Source organism: Neomonachus schauinslandi, chromosome 5 (genome assembly GCF_002201575.2).
Source record: "Neomonachus schauinslandi chromosome 5, ASM220157v2, whole genome shotgun sequence".
In the NCBI taxonomy this organism is placed as follows: Eukaryota; Metazoa; Chordata; class Mammalia; order Carnivora; family Phocidae; genus Neomonachus; species Neomonachus schauinslandi.
This window is the reverse complement of record NC_058407.1, coordinates 52,620,440-52,639,442: the sequence shown is the minus strand read 5'-3', so window position 1 is coordinate 52,639,442 and position 19,003 is coordinate 52,620,440. Positions and strand designations below refer to the sequence as shown.

General features: G+C 46.7%; 1 protein-coding gene across 2 annotated transcripts in view; it reads right to left on the bottom strand.

Moving 5' to 3' along the window:
- Positions 1-19,003, bottom strand: part of PPM1H (protein phosphatase, Mg2+/Mn2+ dependent 1H) — a 243,754-nt gene that overhangs the window by 42,602 nt on the left and 182,149 nt on the right. For both annotated transcript variants that reach the window (XM_021678641.1, XM_021678639.1), the window contains exon 7: positions 1,699-1,762. In XM_021678641.1, coding sequence (XP_021534316.1) covers positions 1,699-1,762 — 64 coding nt within the window. The remainder of the gene's footprint in view (positions 1-1,698; positions 1,763-19,003) is intronic.

The following is a 19,003-nucleotide window of genomic DNA, read 5'->3' as shown; positions in this document are numbered from 1 at the left end:
TTTTAAATAGGCCATCAGGTACGATGACAGAACTTGCCAGTCGCCTATCACAGAAGTGTCAAGCCCTAATTAACTGAAATGCTTGAGGAACATGATGTCCGGTGAAATAAACATTTGCTGAACTGGGGAAGCCCCTGGCTCCTTTAAATCTTATTCTGATCATCTTCTAAGAACACATTAGTCCATTTTCCTCTGGCATGGGAGAAAGTATACTGTACATAACTGAAAAGTGTATTTAATACTGATGCCTTTATTGAAGGCCAGCCGTGTGTCAGGTACCAGGCTGGGCAGGTGCATGGGATACAAAGGTAATAGGAGGTGGCTCCGAGCTTCCTGGAACTCCCTGGGTATAGGAGGGTAATACTGAGAATCTCAGCCCCACAAAGCACCAGAGCTGTAGGCATAGGTCATTGGGCTGAGAGATGGGCATTAACGGTACCCCTCATCCTGACAGGCCCACGCAACGCTGTCAGGAAAAGAGTCCCTTCCTGTCGTGATTCTCAATCAGGGATGGTGAGATAGAAGATGGCCCATTTCCATGAACAGGGCAAGTTTGTTTGAAAAATGATCCCTCTGTGAATCAGATGTTTGTATTTCATTCCCTCCACAGAATGTCTCCTTCCGCTGAAATCACTGCTACACTGAGCCTAAACCTAAACCCGTGTGCTCTCCCACACATGTACGTTCAGCGGTGCATGCATGCACACACACACACAGGCTCAAGTTCTGTCCATAAAGGCATCCTTCAGTTTTATTATGAGTCACTTCTTCCTCCAAAAAACTATGAAATATTGGAAAAAATTCAGTTGAAGATTCTTCTTAATGCGAGCACATTTTTCACTTCTAATTGGAGCTCTCAGCCCAGAGTTGACGTGTACTCGTGTTCGGAGGAAGAATGCAATGACTCAGAGCTGTTTGTTCCTACTGGTAAACAGTTTCAAAGTTTCCCCTCTCCAGTCCAGGATGGCCACTTCCTCCAGCCTCCGCTCCCAGACCAAGACAGACAAACAGCCTTCCCGTGCTCCACAGCGTGCCTGCTGCTTAGGGTGTGGTTCTGACTGGGGCTCTGGGAGCTTGTGACAAGCTATCTTTGCTAGCTCGGCCCGGGCTCTGGTGCACGGGATCCTCCAGCTTCCTCACAGTGAAGCTTTGGATCCCCTTGCCTGGGGCAAGCGGAGAAGCACCCTTGCAGAGTCTGAACTTCCGTGGTGGAGCGTGAGAGTTCCAGAAGCCGGGAGACGGCCGTGGCTCCACATGTCCCACCACCCCTGGCCAGCTGTGTGACTCCGCAGGAGCCGATTTCGCCTCAGAGTCTCAGCGGCCTCGTCTGCCAAATGGACCTAGTACTGCTGGCCCTGCCTGCCTCGTGGCTTGTCAGAGACACAGGGAGATGACGTACGCGCATGGGGTCATGGTTAAACGCTGTAAAAAGTTATTCAGATGGATTGGAGAAATGGAGTGTTACTTTCACAAAATGGACTTTCGTCCCTTGTGCTCACCACTCACCTCCCCCTCCCCCAACCCCCGCCACTCCTCGGACCCTCAAGACAGGAGGCCTGAAGGATGATGGAAGGGGAGAGTCTTTTAAGCTGTCAGGGCTATAAAATGCCAGGCTGCGGAGTGGGGCACAGAGACTGCCAAGGGCGGTGCGGGGCCAGAGCCTGCTTCTCTCGGTCCGGGGGGAGTGCACATGCCTACCTTCTTGCCTTCTCCATATATAAGGGGAAACTTCAAGTCATCATCCTCAATGGTTTTGTATGCCCTGTAGGGGGATAAACAACATTTTAAAAAAAAAGGTTTGCACTCAATTAGTGACCCGCTGCCCTGACACAGGCGGCTAGGTACTTCATTCTCCCGGATGCTCCATCACTCGCCACGCTGCCAAACTCCCCGTGCACAGACTTATTCTCCCTCCAGAACTATGTGGGTACACATAACTAACAAACCAGAAGCTATCGACTCTGTATTTGCTTGCAGAGGGAGAAAATGGGGGGGAGGGGTTATACTCATAATTAGCAAGAAGGGGGGAGGTGGGTTTTGTCCTTAGCATTTAGGGCCTGTGTGCTTAGAAGTGGCCTGGCAGCAGCAACAAGGGTCTTGTCATTAATCCAAAGCTGAAAAACAGCAGAGCTCAGAGACGGATGGAGAGTGAGTGAAACTGCTCCCTGAGCCGGTTCTGACCTTCAGGGGTTGTTTACACCAAAGCAGCCTCGTCCTGGGATGGCTGGAGAAGGAACATTTAGAGCCTGTTTGACCTCGGTGCGATAGTCAAGGTTGGCAGAAAATTCTTTGTTTCACCATAGATATTAAATGGCCATTCAACACACAGAAAGAAAATCCAGTTTATGGTTCAATGGTTTGTTCTAGACACGGTTGTCCGGATGCCACTGCATAGACAGCAGAGGCTGGTCAGGCTAACACAGGAGAGAAAATGAAGGCTACGTCTTGCCATTTTGCTCATAAAAAGTTAAAATAACAAACAAGCAGCAAAGGAACAAGGCACATGATTACTAACTGTACCACCCTGGGCAAGGAGCTCTACCTTTTTTGGTCTCAGTTTCCTTATCTGTAAAATGAGGATAATCACATAGGATGTAAAGAGCTTAGCACAGAGCCTGGCACATGGGAAGTATTCATTTAGTGGTAGCTACTACTACTATTTAATAGATAACGAATACTTGGCACACCAGCTCCCCTTTCTGCAAAATGGGGACAGCACTGCCTATTCACCACCTCAGAGAAGTATTAGGGACACCAGGTAAAAACTGGGGTAGGGTCTACAAGGTGAGGTGCTAGAAACAAGTTGCTTCTCTAAAATAATGTCTGCTGAGTGCATGAAGAAAACTAATTTGTGAAATGGGCTCCCAATCTTGGAAATATATATATAGGCAACTTGGGAGTGAACCTGAAATCAAATATCCGGAAGCTCTGGATATACAAAAGAATGCAATCTAATTCAAAGAGAGTTCAACCCCAAAGCTAACACAAGGACACCCTTATTTTCTGGGAAATTATTGAGGTAAGTTGTTCCTTCCTAAGGGATCAGTGAAGATCCAGTGAAGGGCTCCTGTTCAGCCCTGGGCATGCAGGTGAGCCTCTCTGGACCTCAGGATCCTCATTAATCAGAGACAGGAAAACTGAGGCTTACTCACAGGGTTGAGGATTAAGATGGCCTAATGAATATGCCGAGCTTCGGAAGTCTTTAGCACGGTGCCCGGCACACGCTGAGAGCATGATAAATGCAAGTTGCTGGTACTGCCATCAAGTGGGCCCAGAGGTACTCTAGGATTCTATTTTCAAAAAAAGAACTGTACTATTTCCTTTCCCCAAATCTACCCAATTAACACGAGATGGAAATAGCTACTTTGATGTTTTTATAGTCACATGAACTATTTAAAATGCTATGGTATACAAGTCATTTGGGGAACAAATAGAGCTATTATTAGAATACACTCAGCTTGGGGAATGAATGAATTCTTAAACCAGTGGTTTCTCAATCCTGGCTGCATATGGAAGCACCTGGGAGAGCTTTTAAAAATCCTGATGCCCAGGTCACAGCTCAGAACAATTAAATCTGAACCTCTGGGGGTGATAGCCAGGCACTGGGATTTTTTTTTTTTAAGCTACTTTGTGCAAATTTGTGATTACATTATGCAGTCAAAATTGAGAACAATCACTATAGACCAAGTGTCATTTGCTAATATTCAAAATCAGCTGATCAGGGCGCCTGGGTGGCTTAGTCGGTTAAGCGACTGCCTTCGGCTCAGGTCGTGATCCTGGAGTCCCGGGATCGAGTCCCGCGTCGGGCTCCCTGCTCGGCGGGGAGTCTGCTTTTCCCTCTGACCCTCCCCCCTCTCATGTGCTTGCTCTCTCTCATTCTCTCTCTCTCAAATAAATAAAATCTTTTAAAAAAACAAAAAAACAAAAAAACAAAATCAGCTGATCAATTAGCTTGATCCTAAAGATGACACTGTGTGGCTCAAGGGACAGGAGGGAAATGGACTGAGAAGGCTCTGAAGTGGGTGTGACCAGGGCTTGAGGACGGTGGACAGGGATGTGTGGAGAGGAGAGGCCAGACTCAGACAGAGAAGAGGTCACAGTGGGGACAAGACCAGGAAAGGGACTGGGGCCTGAAGACCAAGGCATAGGAGTCGGAGATTAAATGGGAGGCAGAAGGCAACAACTCCAGCACCAGTGACTGGAAATTATTTAAGCTCAGGAGAGATGGGCTATGAGCACTCTTAACAGGCTTGAAAAGGCAGCCAGAGAGCTGTTCTCAGATCCTCCAGAAGCCCAGGCAAGAATTCTCTCAAGGCAGAGACCTTCAGGAACATGAAGTCGGTGTTACCACAGCTCTGAAAGACCAACACTCACCTTGGAGTTGCCACCTACAGGGTCCAGTGCAAATTCTAATATTTTAGTTGTTATTTTTTCATCTTCGAAAACAACAAAAATATTAAAAATAGAAACGACAACTTTGAAAAAGGTTTCTTCTGTTCCTGCCATTGTTGGTTTCCAATCATGTAAGAGCCCTCTCCCTTGCTGTCACCAACAAATGACAAGGGTGAATAACTATTAACAAAGAAGTTCAACATGCTCTCTCCACCCCACCCCAGTCTTTCTGGGTCCTAAGCACAGGTATCATATATAAAGGCAGGTGGATTTCCTTTCACAATTAAGGTCTGGCATAAAAAAGAATAAAACACTCAAGAGTTCAAACTGGTAACTTCATTAAAGTCTACATAAATGAGCTATAACCACAACAATACCTCTGACTCACCGAACACCGACATGCCACACGCCGGGCTTGGTGCTGGCTTACTGTGTCTCAAAATGTCTCCCAGGTTCTGCAATGTCCCACTGGACAGATGAGAAGACTGAGGCTCAGAAAGGTTAAGTGACTTTCCCAGGCTCACACAGCATCTTGGTGGCCTGAAGCTAGCCTCAAACCTTCCCAGAAAACACACCAAAGAAAGGGGACATCCGGGCTCAGCTCTGGCGATCTCTCATTCTAGTTGAAAAATTTGCAATGAGACCATTGTTGTCTGCCTGTTAGTGGGAGAAAGGCAGGCACCGGACGAAGAAAAGGTGTCTTTGGCCAACGAGGAAAGGGAATTTTCTGCGTGAGCAAAAGAACAAAAGGTGACCATGTGGGGACAAACCAGCGGCTATGTCACCACATGGTCCCCAGGGAAGATGGCGGGAAGTGAGGGAAGCACCCGTGTGCACTCACTAGTCATTTCATCATGGCTGCAGAGCCCACCGGAGCCCTCTCCCATGGACAGCGGGCCTCCCACAAACGTGTGTTTGCAGTTTAGAGGTCCACCCCTGTTCCTACCCATTGGAAAGGCTTATCTGCTGTTCATATTGCATTACAGTCCATGCCCAGGATTTAGGCTTGGCTCTACCCTTCCAGCTCAGCCTTGGCTGCAGCCTTCTCGGCTGGGGGATGCAAGAGAAGGACAATGGTTTGCAGTTGGAGCTCCAAGAGAGGGAGTTACTTGGGACCTATGATTCATAGAAAATATCTCTTCCTTCATATCAGATCCCATGATTTCACAAATCCTGATTCAATTTAAAAACACCAAGAATCAATTACTCACTAGTTTTTACAATAATATAACTGACCAGAGATCATATTCAAATAATTACTTGTTACAAGAAAGCAAAACTGAAGGCGCCTGGGTGGCTCAGTTGGTTAAGCGTCTGCCTTCGGCTCAGGTCATGATCGCAGGGTCCTGGGATTGAGTCCCACATCGGGCTCCCGGCTCAGCGGGGAGCCTGCTTCTCCCTCTGACCCTCTCCTCTCTCATGCTGTTTCTCTCTCACTCGCTCTCTAATAAATAAATAAATAAAATCTTAAAAAAAAAAAAAGCAAAACTGAAAGGCTTAGGAAAGATTTTCAGAGTAACCCTTATTTTGGGTCAATCCTTAATGAATATTTATGAGGCCAATTGACGGAAGGATGAGAAAAAAAAAAAATCGAGGCTTAAAAAGGGCTCAATTAAAGGGGCTTTCCCTAAGTGGAGGCAAGTTTCATTAAGCAAAGAAGTTTCCATTAAACATTTTCTGAAAAGTAATGGTTTCCCTTGCAATGTGGATTTTGCAAAGCTGAAAAGACAAGGAAAAGGCACCATTGGTCTAGACCTATCGGAAGGAAAACCTCAGCACTGAGAGAGACTGAGAGGCCAAGTCGGCTGTGTCCCAAGTGTGGGAGTCCCTCCTATACCAACATGCCTCGTATGGGTGCCTGGCTTCTGTTGTGCAATGGACTGCTCTCGACAGTCACTGTCCTGGGAGCTCTGCAGCACACAGCATCAGCTGATTCTATTGGAGAACAGCCCTGGGAAATTCTTTCTTAAACCCCTCAGTCAGCCATTGGCATATTTCAAAGTTCTCTGACTCCTAAGGCAAGAGGGAGGCCCTGACTGCTCCCATTTCACTCGCCCTTCCAGACCGAGCCTTGCTGCCACCGAGTCGGTCCCTCTACCTGCTCACACAGGTCTGGATGCTCTGCCATCCTCCCTGATGACTGCCGCCTAGGTTCACAGGTGGCTTCCCACTCTTTCCCCTGTGGTTATTCTCAGTAATTTTAGATGTGTGGATGATGCTTCTGGAATCCTGACTTTGTCACTCCCAACCTACTTCCTGATGACCTTCCTTACGGCTCCCCAGATCCCCGGTCATGTGGGCTGCACCAAGGACATCCTCTCCTTGGAGCCTCCCACTGCGAGCCGTCCCTCCTCTCTCACCGGCTTGCCGGGGCTCCCAGGCCACGTCCCCTCCTTGGTCCCAGCACTCCACCTCCCTCCTGCCGGCCATACACATTCATCAGCCAGCCTCTGCTTGGACAGTTCTTTTGAATACTTCCCTTGTTGGCAGCCTAGGTTTCCGCATCCACTTGATCTTCTAGTAAGAGGGAAACACAAGAGGAATTGAGGGTTTTGTCTGCCGACATCCTACGCAATACGGTCAGCTCTACCTTCCCAACAGGTCCAGTGCCTTTGCGGCCACCACCGTCTCTTGCCCACACCCTGGCAATGGCCTCACCGGGCCTGCCTGCAATTATCCAGGTAAGAGCAGACGGTGCCAGGACCAGGGTGATGGCGGTGAAGGTGCTGGAAACTGCTCAGTTTTGTCCTTTATCTCTATTCTCAGAGCAACCAGAGTAATTATTTTAAAATGTCAGAGAGTGTCATTACCCTGCTCGAACCCCCCAATGATTTCCCCATCATACTCTAAATAAAAGCCAAGTAATGAAATGACCTTCTTTAACATCGCTCCCCTCCCCCAAATGTCCTCTTCCCCTCCTCGGTTTTATTTTTGTCCTTGTCATCTACCCCCACCTAACATTTGAAGTATTTTCCTTCCTTGTGTTTATTTTCTCTACTGCCCCTCTGCACCCCATGCCCTGCTTAAGTTCTGAGGACAGAGATGTTCACCTCACCACCTGTGGCATCCCTGGTATTTTAAAGAGGGCCCAACATGTAACGGGTGTCCAAGAAATATTTGACTGTGTGAGCAAATCAATGAACGCCCACGACCTCGGGCAGTGGCTTTATTCTGCCCTTCTGTATTTTCTTGTCCTACACATATTCACAAAACAAAAGCAAAGAGCTTTCTGAGTTTCCCTGCCTGCTCTCTAGGTCTCGGAGGTGCCGCCTGCAGCTGACACTCACCCAACGGCACGTCCCTTGCCTGCCTCTGGTCTTGGCTGGCTATGCGCTGCTCTCTGCAGTCTTTTAGACACATTCTCTGAACATTTGAGCTCAAAAGGTCCCTGTACAGCCACACGGATGTCCTTTCACCCGCCTGATGAGCAGCAATTACAGGACTCCTCCAGGATGAACATATCTCGTCCCAGTGTCAGTTCCGTGATTGTTTTCAGAGAGAGGTTTGCCTGTATTTTTGGTCTGGCTGAGCAGCCTACTAGCCAATCTCCCACAACCACTTCTCTCTTTTAATCTGCAATCTTCACTCTTCAGCTTAAAATTCCCCATTGGACAACACGGCCCTCTGTGATCTGATCTTTGCATGCTGCTCTGATCTCTTGTATCCCTCCGCTAGGCTCTCCTAATGCTAGCTTTCTCGCTGTCCCTCTAACATGCCCCGGGGCCCTTCTTCCCCTGGGCTCTCCCATACTGCCTCCTGCGTCTCCCTCAGCCTTCCCTGACCGCTCTGGGCCATCATGCTGCAGCTCTTCACAGTGCTTCCACAGCACAATCTCAAGCTACCTATTTATTAACTTTATTTACTTCTTTCTAGCCCCCCAGCCCCAGAACATTCGCTCAATGAAGGCAGGGACTTCTGTCTTATTCACTGCGCTATCCTCCTGTCCACAACCAGGCAGGCACACTGTGGATGTGAAGCTGATCCGAGCTACGTGGATGAGCAGATGAATGAAGGTTAACGCTTTCTCCTCAGCATGCATGCTTCCTGCTAAAGACATAACAAGATCTTGGCTTCCCCACTCATCTTGCCTTCACAGTAAGCTTTTTTATGGCTGAAATTCAGGGCCTAGTCCAATCAGGGATACCTTGGACTTGTGTGTACCTCTTTACATGAGAATTTTAGGTTCACCTTTATTACCAATATATAGTAGTACACAGTCGTAAAGTTATAAAAAATAGCATTTATGATACTCTTGCCTATTACTTTCTCCTGATGGTTCCTAAGTTCCACCTCCAGAATGGCAGGGGGTTTTTTTGTTACATGGTTCTCCAAGGTCTATAGTGTTACCTAGACACATTTCTTCCATATTAACTTGCTAAAGCAAGTCTTCCACTAAGAAAGTTCTTCTGTGCCTTTGCCAGATTTCTCCATTCCCAGCCAGAGTCCCCACTCGGACATCTTAACCCACAGGCCAGCAACCCAAAGTTCACACTTTGGCACCATCCACGTAGATCACTTCCCATGATCTTCTTTCTCTCCCAGATCAGGACCTTTAATTAGAAAGAGGGACAGAAATACCACTCATTTCCCTAAGTCTTGGTTCCCTTAGCAATACTTCAAAGGCATTTAAGAAGAACGTGACCCCTCTGGGACTGCCTAATCCCAACAATCCATTTGTATGACCCCAATGACACACGCCAGTGAGTCATATTCTTCCACTCGCTAACCCCTCACCATGGCCTGGGATGCCTGTCCTCCCCTGGGAAGCTGTCTTCCTAGATCTTCCCTTCCCTCTGCTGTGGTCTAGTAGAGAACATCAGGCCTAGAGTCAGAGGTTTTGAAGCCACAGCTCTGTCTTCAAGTGAACTAGCTGTGTGACCTTGGCAAAGTCCCTCAACCTCACTGAACGTGCTTCCTCAGCTGGATTCTGCACGAGGTCGCAAGGATTAAATGCAAATATGTCTGAGAAGTCCTTTGTGAAGGATAAGGTGCTATTTAATTCAACTGTGACCGTAAGGGCCTCATTCTTTCTTCACTGCTTGCGTATTGCGCAGATAACTGGGGAGCATGGGCCGGAAGACAGCACATCCCCACAGGAAAACTGCTTCTTGCTGAACACCCAAGACACCCCAATTCATTACTGTTGCTAATGATATCAAAGCACAAAGGACAGCGCCTGTGCAACTTTATTCAGAGAAGTCCAGTGTTCTGCTCTAAAGTGATGAATCAGAGACTCAGAAAGATACCTCAGAGCTAATAATCTGCAGGGGATGCTTTGGGGTTGGTCTCAAATAGGCATAAAAGGAGCATTTCCCTCCCCCTCAGCGAGAAGCTGAGTGCCCCTTCTGGGAGGAAGATAAAAGCCACAGGAAGTCTCATTTTGCTCATAGCAAAAACCAAGTCTTAGACAGGGGCACATTCCATAGGGGCTGAGCAGGTTCGGAGGGAGGATGGTGGGCAGAAGTGCCTAGGTCTTTGGTCCCCACTTCTGCTTCCTATGACCAAATCTCAACAAATGCTTGAATCCCAGAAGGCTGGGATGAAACACCACCTGGGCCTGGCTGGTCAGGAGCGGACACATGCCTGGAGCCCAAATGCCACTCATGGCTTTTAAGAGCTTGGCACAACCCCAATTCAGCAATTCATGGAATCCGCAGCGGCTCTCCCCTGCCTCGCTTTTCTCCACACCCACCCTCCCCAGACCTTCCTGGAAAAAGCAACACAGAGCTGGCCATCACCTCATGCTTCCTTTTTCCTGCCAGCCATCTGTATTTCCAAAGGAATCAAACCCAAAGCCACAGAGCAGTAAATGAAGGCTGCTTCCTGCTCCTTGAGGAGGCCCTGCAACAGGCAACCCACTCTCCCTCTTCACTGTATGAATATCCATGTGTTTCCTGTAAAGCAACACAAGAATATTTTCTATTTTATTAGATCTTACTCTTATTTTTTAATATCTTCTTTCAAGAGGCCCTTTTCCCTGGTTTCCAAGACTCATAGTTAAGAAATCCCCCCAGAAATTTCTTAAATTTATCTCTGGATCAAATCTTAATATGCTGGAAAAATGTCACTGAACTGTCAGGGAGGAGGATCTGAGCCAAGCTTAATGAAATCAGGCTCAAGTCAGAGATGTGGAATCAGGATGAGAGGCGGCCGTTGTGGCCTCAGGGTGAGCTGGAAGACACTGAGAAATATCCCGTATCTACCAGGTAGCTTGAGGGTTCAGAAGTATCCTTTAAGATATTTCCAGGCAGAGCCAACATCTCTGTCAAGGGCTTGCCATCGTATAGCAGACTTCAGTTATTTGTAAATCTACATTTTGGGGGGGCAGGGGTCATATTTTGATGCCTTGAGTTCCTGGATTCTGTGCTAGGAGTTGTCATCAATTGATATCTTGATTACATGATTCCTGGGAAAGTTCCCTATGGGGCCAAGGCTCTACAAACAAATGCTACCTCATTTTCTCCTTTTAGTCCTTGGAGCATCATTTAAATTATTTGAGGCCTGGAGGCCCTGAGCTATATATATACAAGTTGACGTTCTTGTGCTAATATAGCACAATAGTCTGGATTCGATCTCAAATAATAAACTTGAATTGTAAAAGCATGATGAATATTTGGTGATACAATTTGGACGTGCCACGCTGCCTAGCTTGCGTACGTCTGGCTGTCTCTGATGAGAGAAACAAGTGAAAGGGAGAACCTTCTGGCTATCTCTCCAGAAAACCTTTTTCCTCTGTTCCCTGACATTGCGGTTGCCCTTGAGGAAATCCCCCGATTCACAGACCCACATTCCCTGGGAAAATGCCTACCTCTCCCCTCCCTATCACCAGCATGCCTGAACCAGCTCCTGCCTGGAATTCTGGAAGCAGTAACCATTCTTCTAATTTGGCCTAAAGACTTCTCTTCCTCACACTAGGTTTGTGGGGGGATAGCACAAGGCATCAGCGCTTGCTCTCACTGCACTAGCCCACGTTCCTGGGGAAAGTCTACTGGCTTAGAGCAGATCTTGTTAACCTAGCAATATTCACCCTTACCATGTGATACATACTGAGATTTCCTTTTCTCCTTACACTACTTAATTTGTTCAAAATGCTCATCTCCCTACATTAAATTGCTTTCACAACCCACTAATGGGTCCCTACCCACAGTTGAAAATTTGGGTAAAGGAAAAGGACCTGCTCCTAGTAGCTCCAAAGCAGGAGCTTAGGTTTTGACCAGATGAGAGCAATGGTCTCTACTAGAATCCTTCCTGAATGTTTATTGAGCACGTACTAAGTGCCAGGCCCTAGCGCGGGTGCTGGGAATGTGGAGTTAAATAATATAAAGTAAAGGTCATCTCTTAACTCATGGGCCCAAGGTTAGGAATGAAAAAGGATTCATACAGAAGAAGATGCTTTGAGTCAGTCTTTCAGAAATGTAACTGGTCATGTGTGCGTGTACACAAAACAGAACCAATATTATTTCAGGATAAAATATTCTGGACGACTTTTAGGGAAATTTCAGATTTAGAAATTATTTCTGATTCAGTATCCACTTGGTGTGCATTAGCACTTGGCTGGGAGAGCTCTTCATACTCTAATCAATAACATTTAGATCTCCCATAGGTATGAATCACAGATCCTTATTTTATGAGTACACAGATATGGAATGATTTCTGCTTTCTCAGGGACCATTTATTCTGAAACAAACATGAATTTCATTGACATTGGCCTTTATATTGTATGAAACCAAGTCAATATATACAAATCAAGAAATAACCAAAATTGACCCCATTTCCATGAATGGTGGGGAGAAAATAGCAGATAGATTGTTCCTTGCAAAGAGGGTTTTACTGCAGAGTCCAGTTCCTCTGGTTCACAAAGCTTCTCTCTCTCTGGACATACGGATATTTGTACATGGGAGCACCAAGTCCTGCAGTGTCCCCACGGGGAAGCCACACACGCACCGGGACTCTACCCTATGCTACATCATTTCAGTATTTCCATTTGAGCGTCCTCGAACTGGTCACATCACCTGGCAGAGCTCAAGTATCTCAAAGTAGGCATCAGTGCTTTTTCAAGTCTTCTGTTTTATCCCAAAAAGCCAAGAGAATTTTGCATAATAATCATATATGTAACATTTATTTCAACACAGAAAAATATCCTCCCCTATCCCCAAAATCTTCAGTTGAAACCCTCAGTCTTCTGGAATCTTCTGCTGACCCTCACGTGACTCGAGCCTCAGGGTAAGAAGCACAGGCCTGGGCAATGGCTGATGATCTTTACCAATGGAAAGAACACCAAACTCTTGGGTCCTGCATCAAGGCGGCCCCACTGTTTCAGATGATGAATGGTAAAGGCAACAACTGATTTAACAACTGTTAAATCTTCTGCTGCCACCTCAGCCCAAACACTCACAGAAGTTCTAATATACCCATCACTGGTTGTACACTCTCTTCTGGGGACTGTTTTTTATGTAATTCTTTTTTTAAAAGATTTTATTTATTTATTTGAGAGACAGAGAGTGAGCGTACAAGGAGGGGGAGTTGGCAGAGGAAGAGGGAGAAGCAGGTTCCCCGCCGAGCAGGGAGCCCGAGTTGAGGCTCAATCCCACCTGAGTGGAAAACAGACACTTAACCATCTGAGCCACCCAGGTGCCCCTAAACTTATATAATTCAAAACAAGCTTGTAAGACAGATATTAACATTAACCCAAATAAGAAAATGGAGGTCACACAACTAGGAAATAGAGGTCTAGCTCACTTCCAGGTCTGCCCTTTGCAAAGTGCATTGTGGTCTCAGTCATGGTTCTCTGCCATCCTTAAGGAGCTATGAATATATGGTAAGTGCCATAAAATGTCATGATATCCAATAGGATTGCCTAATTACTACTCCTCATCATCAGGGTAAACCATACAAATTTTTAAAAAGTTTACCCCCTAACCCCCCAGGTTTTTAAAGTGGTAGGTCACACAGAAGATTAAACATACCACCTTCTTAGGCTTGTTCTTCTCTTGCCAATATGGTGGATGTTCCAGATCACTGTAGAATTAAGTCTAACCTGAGGTTGAGCTTTCAAATTTTTCTGTTGTTAATAAATTACAGACTCTACATCTTCACACTTAGGTACCCAGTTTTTCACAGGGTGATCCAAGGCCATCCAAAAGGGTTAGGCAAATCTGGGGAGGGAGTATCATTTATTCAGGATGAAGAGGAATAAGAAACCAGCAAGTTAGATGCCCTAGGAGCATGGTTTCCTAATTATTCCATGTATTTATACCCTGCCCGGGGCCTGGACTAACCAGGTTATGGGCATAAGCATCAATATGGAAAAGAGACACTCAGCTCAACCCTGACCCACTGTAGGCACCAACGGGCTTGGTATCATCTCCCAACTTCCACTGTTAGTCCAGTCCATGACCCCTCCTGCACAGCGTCCTTGGCCCACACAGGTGGACAAGGATGTTCCCACGCAACAACAGGAGCAAAACCAGGGGCCAGAAGTCACAAACCTGCTCAAGAGCCCAGGCTGCCCAGTGTTCTTTAACCAATCATTTCTGCTAGCAGTTGCTCATAGCCACAGTAAGAATATCTAAGGCTGCCCAAAGCCAATGTTCAAGGATGTACAGAAATCACCTGAGAGGTTTTAAAAAAAAATACAGATTCCAGGACCTCAGGGATTCTGGAATGTTTTTAATAATCACTCCAGATGAAAAAGCTACACTGTGTGTAAATATTCCTCTTCCACTTTTGGTATGGGCTTGTCCTATACTGCACTGTAAGCACCATGAGGGTGGGGATTGTTTTCATCTTCTTTCTATCTCCAGTGTCCAACACAACGCCCATGTTACTGAATGAGGAATGGTTAAAACATCCTCTTCACATCAGAGATGAAGCCCTGTGCTCTGTCCTTTAAGTTCCTGAGCACAATGTATTGCATTTGATTGAACCTGGGAGATGGACAAAGCTGACTTAATCCTAGTGGAATCTGAACCCAGACTTGGTTGAGCATTATTGCTTTTACCAGAACGACAACGTGAAGAACAAAAAGTGAATGTATTACCAGCATTTCCAGTTCTTATAGAAGGATGTGTGTTTAATTCTTTAGCAAGGGACAGACTTAAACCTTACCCTTGCTCTGACTAAGTCTTGTCTGAAGCTAAGAGGAACATGGTGGCAGCATGAAATCGTTCAGGGTTCAGAGTGGTGCTGGTCCCACTCTGCCATGTGGATTCCTGGGGTAAGTCCAGAACTTAGGGCTTTCAACTAGCACCTCAGCTGAATCTGATGAAAATGTCCCCCAGCCGTGGTAGGTTAGCACCTTCATGGGCCTGTCAGCAACACTGACTTTCTGCTCAGAAACCTTATGGGCAGGGAAGGGGTGGCAGAGAGAAAAAAAACTTTATCAAGCTCTGGTGAGAGTGAAATTTTATAACTGGAGGAACGTAGGTTGGACACAGGAAAATGTTTCCTTGGCAGGGTAGTTAAGTACCTGGAAATTTGGTGGAGTGTTGTAGCACTCACTTCTCTGGAATTTCCTTAAAAATAGGATCTTATAAATAGGCTGAGGATTGGACCATATGTCCTTCTAAATATACTGTCAGCTCCATATTTCCGCCCTGCTGTGTGTCATTTTCATACTTCACAGAGGTGCAGAGCTCTTAAGGGTGGGAAAATAAGACGTTAGTTCATGCCATCCTAGCACTGCATTCAAAGCTCCCCATGAGTTGACTTCAATCTACTTATCTAGATTGCTGGGTCCCTTCACTACCCACCCCTGCCCCACACCCTCTCACTTGCCTCTGCCTGTCACTTATGTTAGGCTACCACCTGCAATGTTGTCTAGCTGATTCACAGCAATATAGTACATTCAGAGGTTTAAAACACTGAAATGCTTCTGTACTGGTTGGGAAATAATGACTGTACCAAGCCCCCACCCTCACCCCTTTCCCTTTTCTGGTGCTCTGGACCCTCCCCTGGAATCCCTACAGTGTGGTAAATAAAGAGTTAATGCCTGGCACAGCAGGGGGCTTCTAGGACACAGATGGAACCTACTCCTCCATGCTGTCTATTGAAACTATTTTAGGTATTACCTCTGGCTTCCATATTCCCAACATATCTTATTTCCCAGCCTGTCCCTGGGCTTTCCCTTGTGCTGTGCCCTCCCTTCAGAGTGTCCTTCCCTTTGGCCCTCAACCCTCCTAAAACTCCTCTCTTATTTCTAGACTTGTGATTCAAACACAGCCTTCCCCATGAAGTTTTCCCCCAGCCCCAAATTCCCCTCTTAAAAACCACCACTCCCTTGAACGTCACCACAAGGCCGTTTCTTCAGAACCCCTTTTATAAATAAGCTCTATATTGTCTTGCTTTAGTTATTTATGCACAAATTCTAACAGATCTTCTTCTCTCACTCTTGACAATTTAAGAATAGATTCATAGATAAAGTGTTATTGCTCAATAAATTTCCGGAAAGCTGGTCCCTGGGCCAGCTGGTCATCCCTATGAAGTGAACACAGTCCTACCTGGTAAAGCCCCTCCTATGGGAGAGCACGCTTTGGCTACTGAGGGGCTTGGTATCCCAGCACCTTAGGTATGGCTCAGGAGGGCTACAGGGAACCTTAAAAAGTTCAGCATCCAGGACTCAAAAACAGATGTAGTAGAGTCAATGTACAGACCAAAAAAAACCTCTAAAAACAAACAAAATGGCCTACAAATAAATAAAACAGAAAACACCCTACCCATCAGCACACAGGGCAGAGAGGTTTCCTAATTGTGTTGAGCGTATCTCTTCCCATAGACAACAGCCCCACCTTCTCCATGCTCACCTGCCACAGCAGCTGTGGGACAGACCTGCCAGGACACCTTGACCTTCCTTCAGTCTCTTGCTCCTCTAAACTGCCTTCCTTTTACTTTTTGGTTTCTAGCCTGCCATTACTTTGAGAAGCAAGCAACTCAACACCTCTTAGGTTGTGGACCTCCTGAGGCTAGGATCAAACCTTGCCGACCACCTCACTCTCCATAGTATCTAATGATTATATTACTAGGCACCTAGAGCACTTATTACATGCCAGACTGTGTTGAACGCACACGACCATACCAACTCATGACATCCTATTAGGTACTGTCATGAATCCCATTTACATGTGGGAAAACCAAAGTGACATGATTTGGCCAAGCCACACCTGAGGACCAACCCAGCCAGGAAGTCTAGCTCCACATCCACGTTCTTAACTACTGCTCAATGTCTCATAGGCAGCAGGCATACGGTAAAGGTTTGCCAAATATAAAGACAAGTGCCTGTATGCCTTGGGGGGGGGGGGTCCTTGCTTAAAAGGACACTGGCTATTTTAACAGGGATTTATGCAAGCAGTTCCCCAGATGACTGAGAGCTAAGTCACCACCACACATGTCCTGTTGAGCCCCAAGCAATGGTCACTGGGGAAGGGGAGGAGGTAGGCTCTACTTAGGGGTATATGAATGGGTACCGACAAATGCCAGGACTGTGCAAAGGGTCTTGGGGAAAGAAAGGCTTGGCAGTAGTTTGGCCACTTTAGGAATGATAAATTTACCCCTATCATTAGAGCAGAGAGGTTTGTGTGCGTGGACGATCAACAGGGAGCACGCCTGGGCATTTCTTTTCTTTCTCCTCCCCGTGCCCTGACAATGCCTGTCTGTCTTGGCTTCCAACCATTTGTAAATAGCTCATAGCTTCCTCTGGCCTCATGGGCAGAGTGGAGGGGGGCCGGGGGCGGGGGGAGGCGGGGAGCAAGGAGTCATTTATCACTGTCAGGAGATGTGCTGCACACAGCAGGGCAGGCTCTCTTCCCTGCTGCTCCTGCAGCTAGAGCTGCAAATCCTGAAAGGATGCAGAACATGCACATCGCAAATAACGATTCATCATCTTGGCTCCGGGAGCCCCGAGAACAGCCCCTCCCCATGTGAGGCTGACTAGCTCAGACTTCAGCCCCGTGTTGCACTTGGGACCCGAGGACTTTTTGGGTGCCTGTTCCCTATCCCAGCCAATGCCCATCCTGGACAATCCACAGGGTTAAAATTCTCTGGAGTAACATCCAAGCCCCTCCCTTCTCTACGAAGTCGGATTTCCAGATTGCTTTCAGCAATCAGATTGCTGCCAAGGTGGCCCATAATCATTAAGTTATGAAAATACAAGTTTCTGGGAGGAAATTAATACCAGGTTTAACTAGGGAAAGGCCTGCTTTCTTGTGAAGTAATTATAAAATTAAAATGTGATATTTCTCTGGTGGGTTTAAAAAGCCTCCCCGTGAGATCTGTGGCACAGCAGTAATGTCAGGATTTGCACCAAGACGGGACCGGGAAACCCTTTGGTGCTCCAACGACGTTTGCCAGTCAAGAGACATCTGCAGGTAGGTTTCCAAAGATTGGGTTAAAAGTAATTAAAAACAAAAAGAGGGAAAAGGACAGGGTTTGAAATTTCCAATTACTCTTTAAAACTCAAGAGTCAAGCTATTATAGAAAATGCAGGCTTTCCAAGGAAGATTAATAATGCTATGCTAATTAGACCCACAGGCATGGCCAACATATAAATTCAGGCCCAAAAGAGGGACACCGTCCCTTTAAAAACTGCCTGGGGATCAGTGGAAAAGCTAAGGAGGAGTGTCAATTGGGGCTGCTTTAACAGGTGGTCCTCGGGAGGATAAAGCCTGGGGTTTCTGTAACAGGGCTTCTGTGCTTGATTCAATAAATCAATTTATATTATATGCGGGTGCAGCTCTGGAGTTGGCTTCATAAAGCATTCTGTGGCATTTCTCAATCTGCTTATCCACTTCCCTGTCAGCCTGCCCGAATGTGCTGTCAGAGGGCATTGAAAAGAGCAGTAAAGAGTAAGATAGAAGCCTCATCTACAATATTTGTAAAACTCGACCCAGTAGCTCCAGGCCATGCTTGGGGCTGCCTCCAGTGATTTTCTTTCCAGAAAATGCTTGGATTATTGGTAAGAAGCCCAATGCCGTGGGGCTGTGGCTCTCATCCCTGAGCTGGGTTCCAGGCTGCAGATGGAGAATAGAGTTCACCCCAAACAGAATGGAAAGGGTTGGAAGTGAAGTTGCTTTTTAAATCAGACCCTCAGGATCTGAAATACTTCCCCAAGAAGCAGAAGGAAAAGCAAGAGGAACCGAAGTGCCAATGGCTGGCACCAGTCCAGCAGGCAGTGGGCAGAGGCTGGGCGAGGGAGGTAGGCTACTGACCAGCAAAGGAAATGGGTCTTCGTTCAGGCTTCAGGCTTGCCAGCAGGCTTGCCAAGTAGTGATGAGCTGGATTGGGAGATGAGCTGTCCCTAAACACAGTGACTGATGCCTCTGAAGATCTGAAAAGTGGAGCGAAGCCCATTACCCAGCCACCTCCGAGGCTAGCAAGCAGTGGGGCCAGAAGCCATATATGTGGCCATGCCGTTCTACTCACTCGCCCTATCTGGACTCAGCTGTCTTTTTTTTTTTTTAATCCCTTGCCATTGGGATGTTCAGTTACAGACAGCTTCTTGCATGTCCTCCCCACACAACTAGACTCATACCCTTACATTATCTAAGTAGCAGGGCCATCCAGTAGAACTGCTTGTGATGACGGCAAACGCTCTCTATCTGCACTGTCCATTTCACCA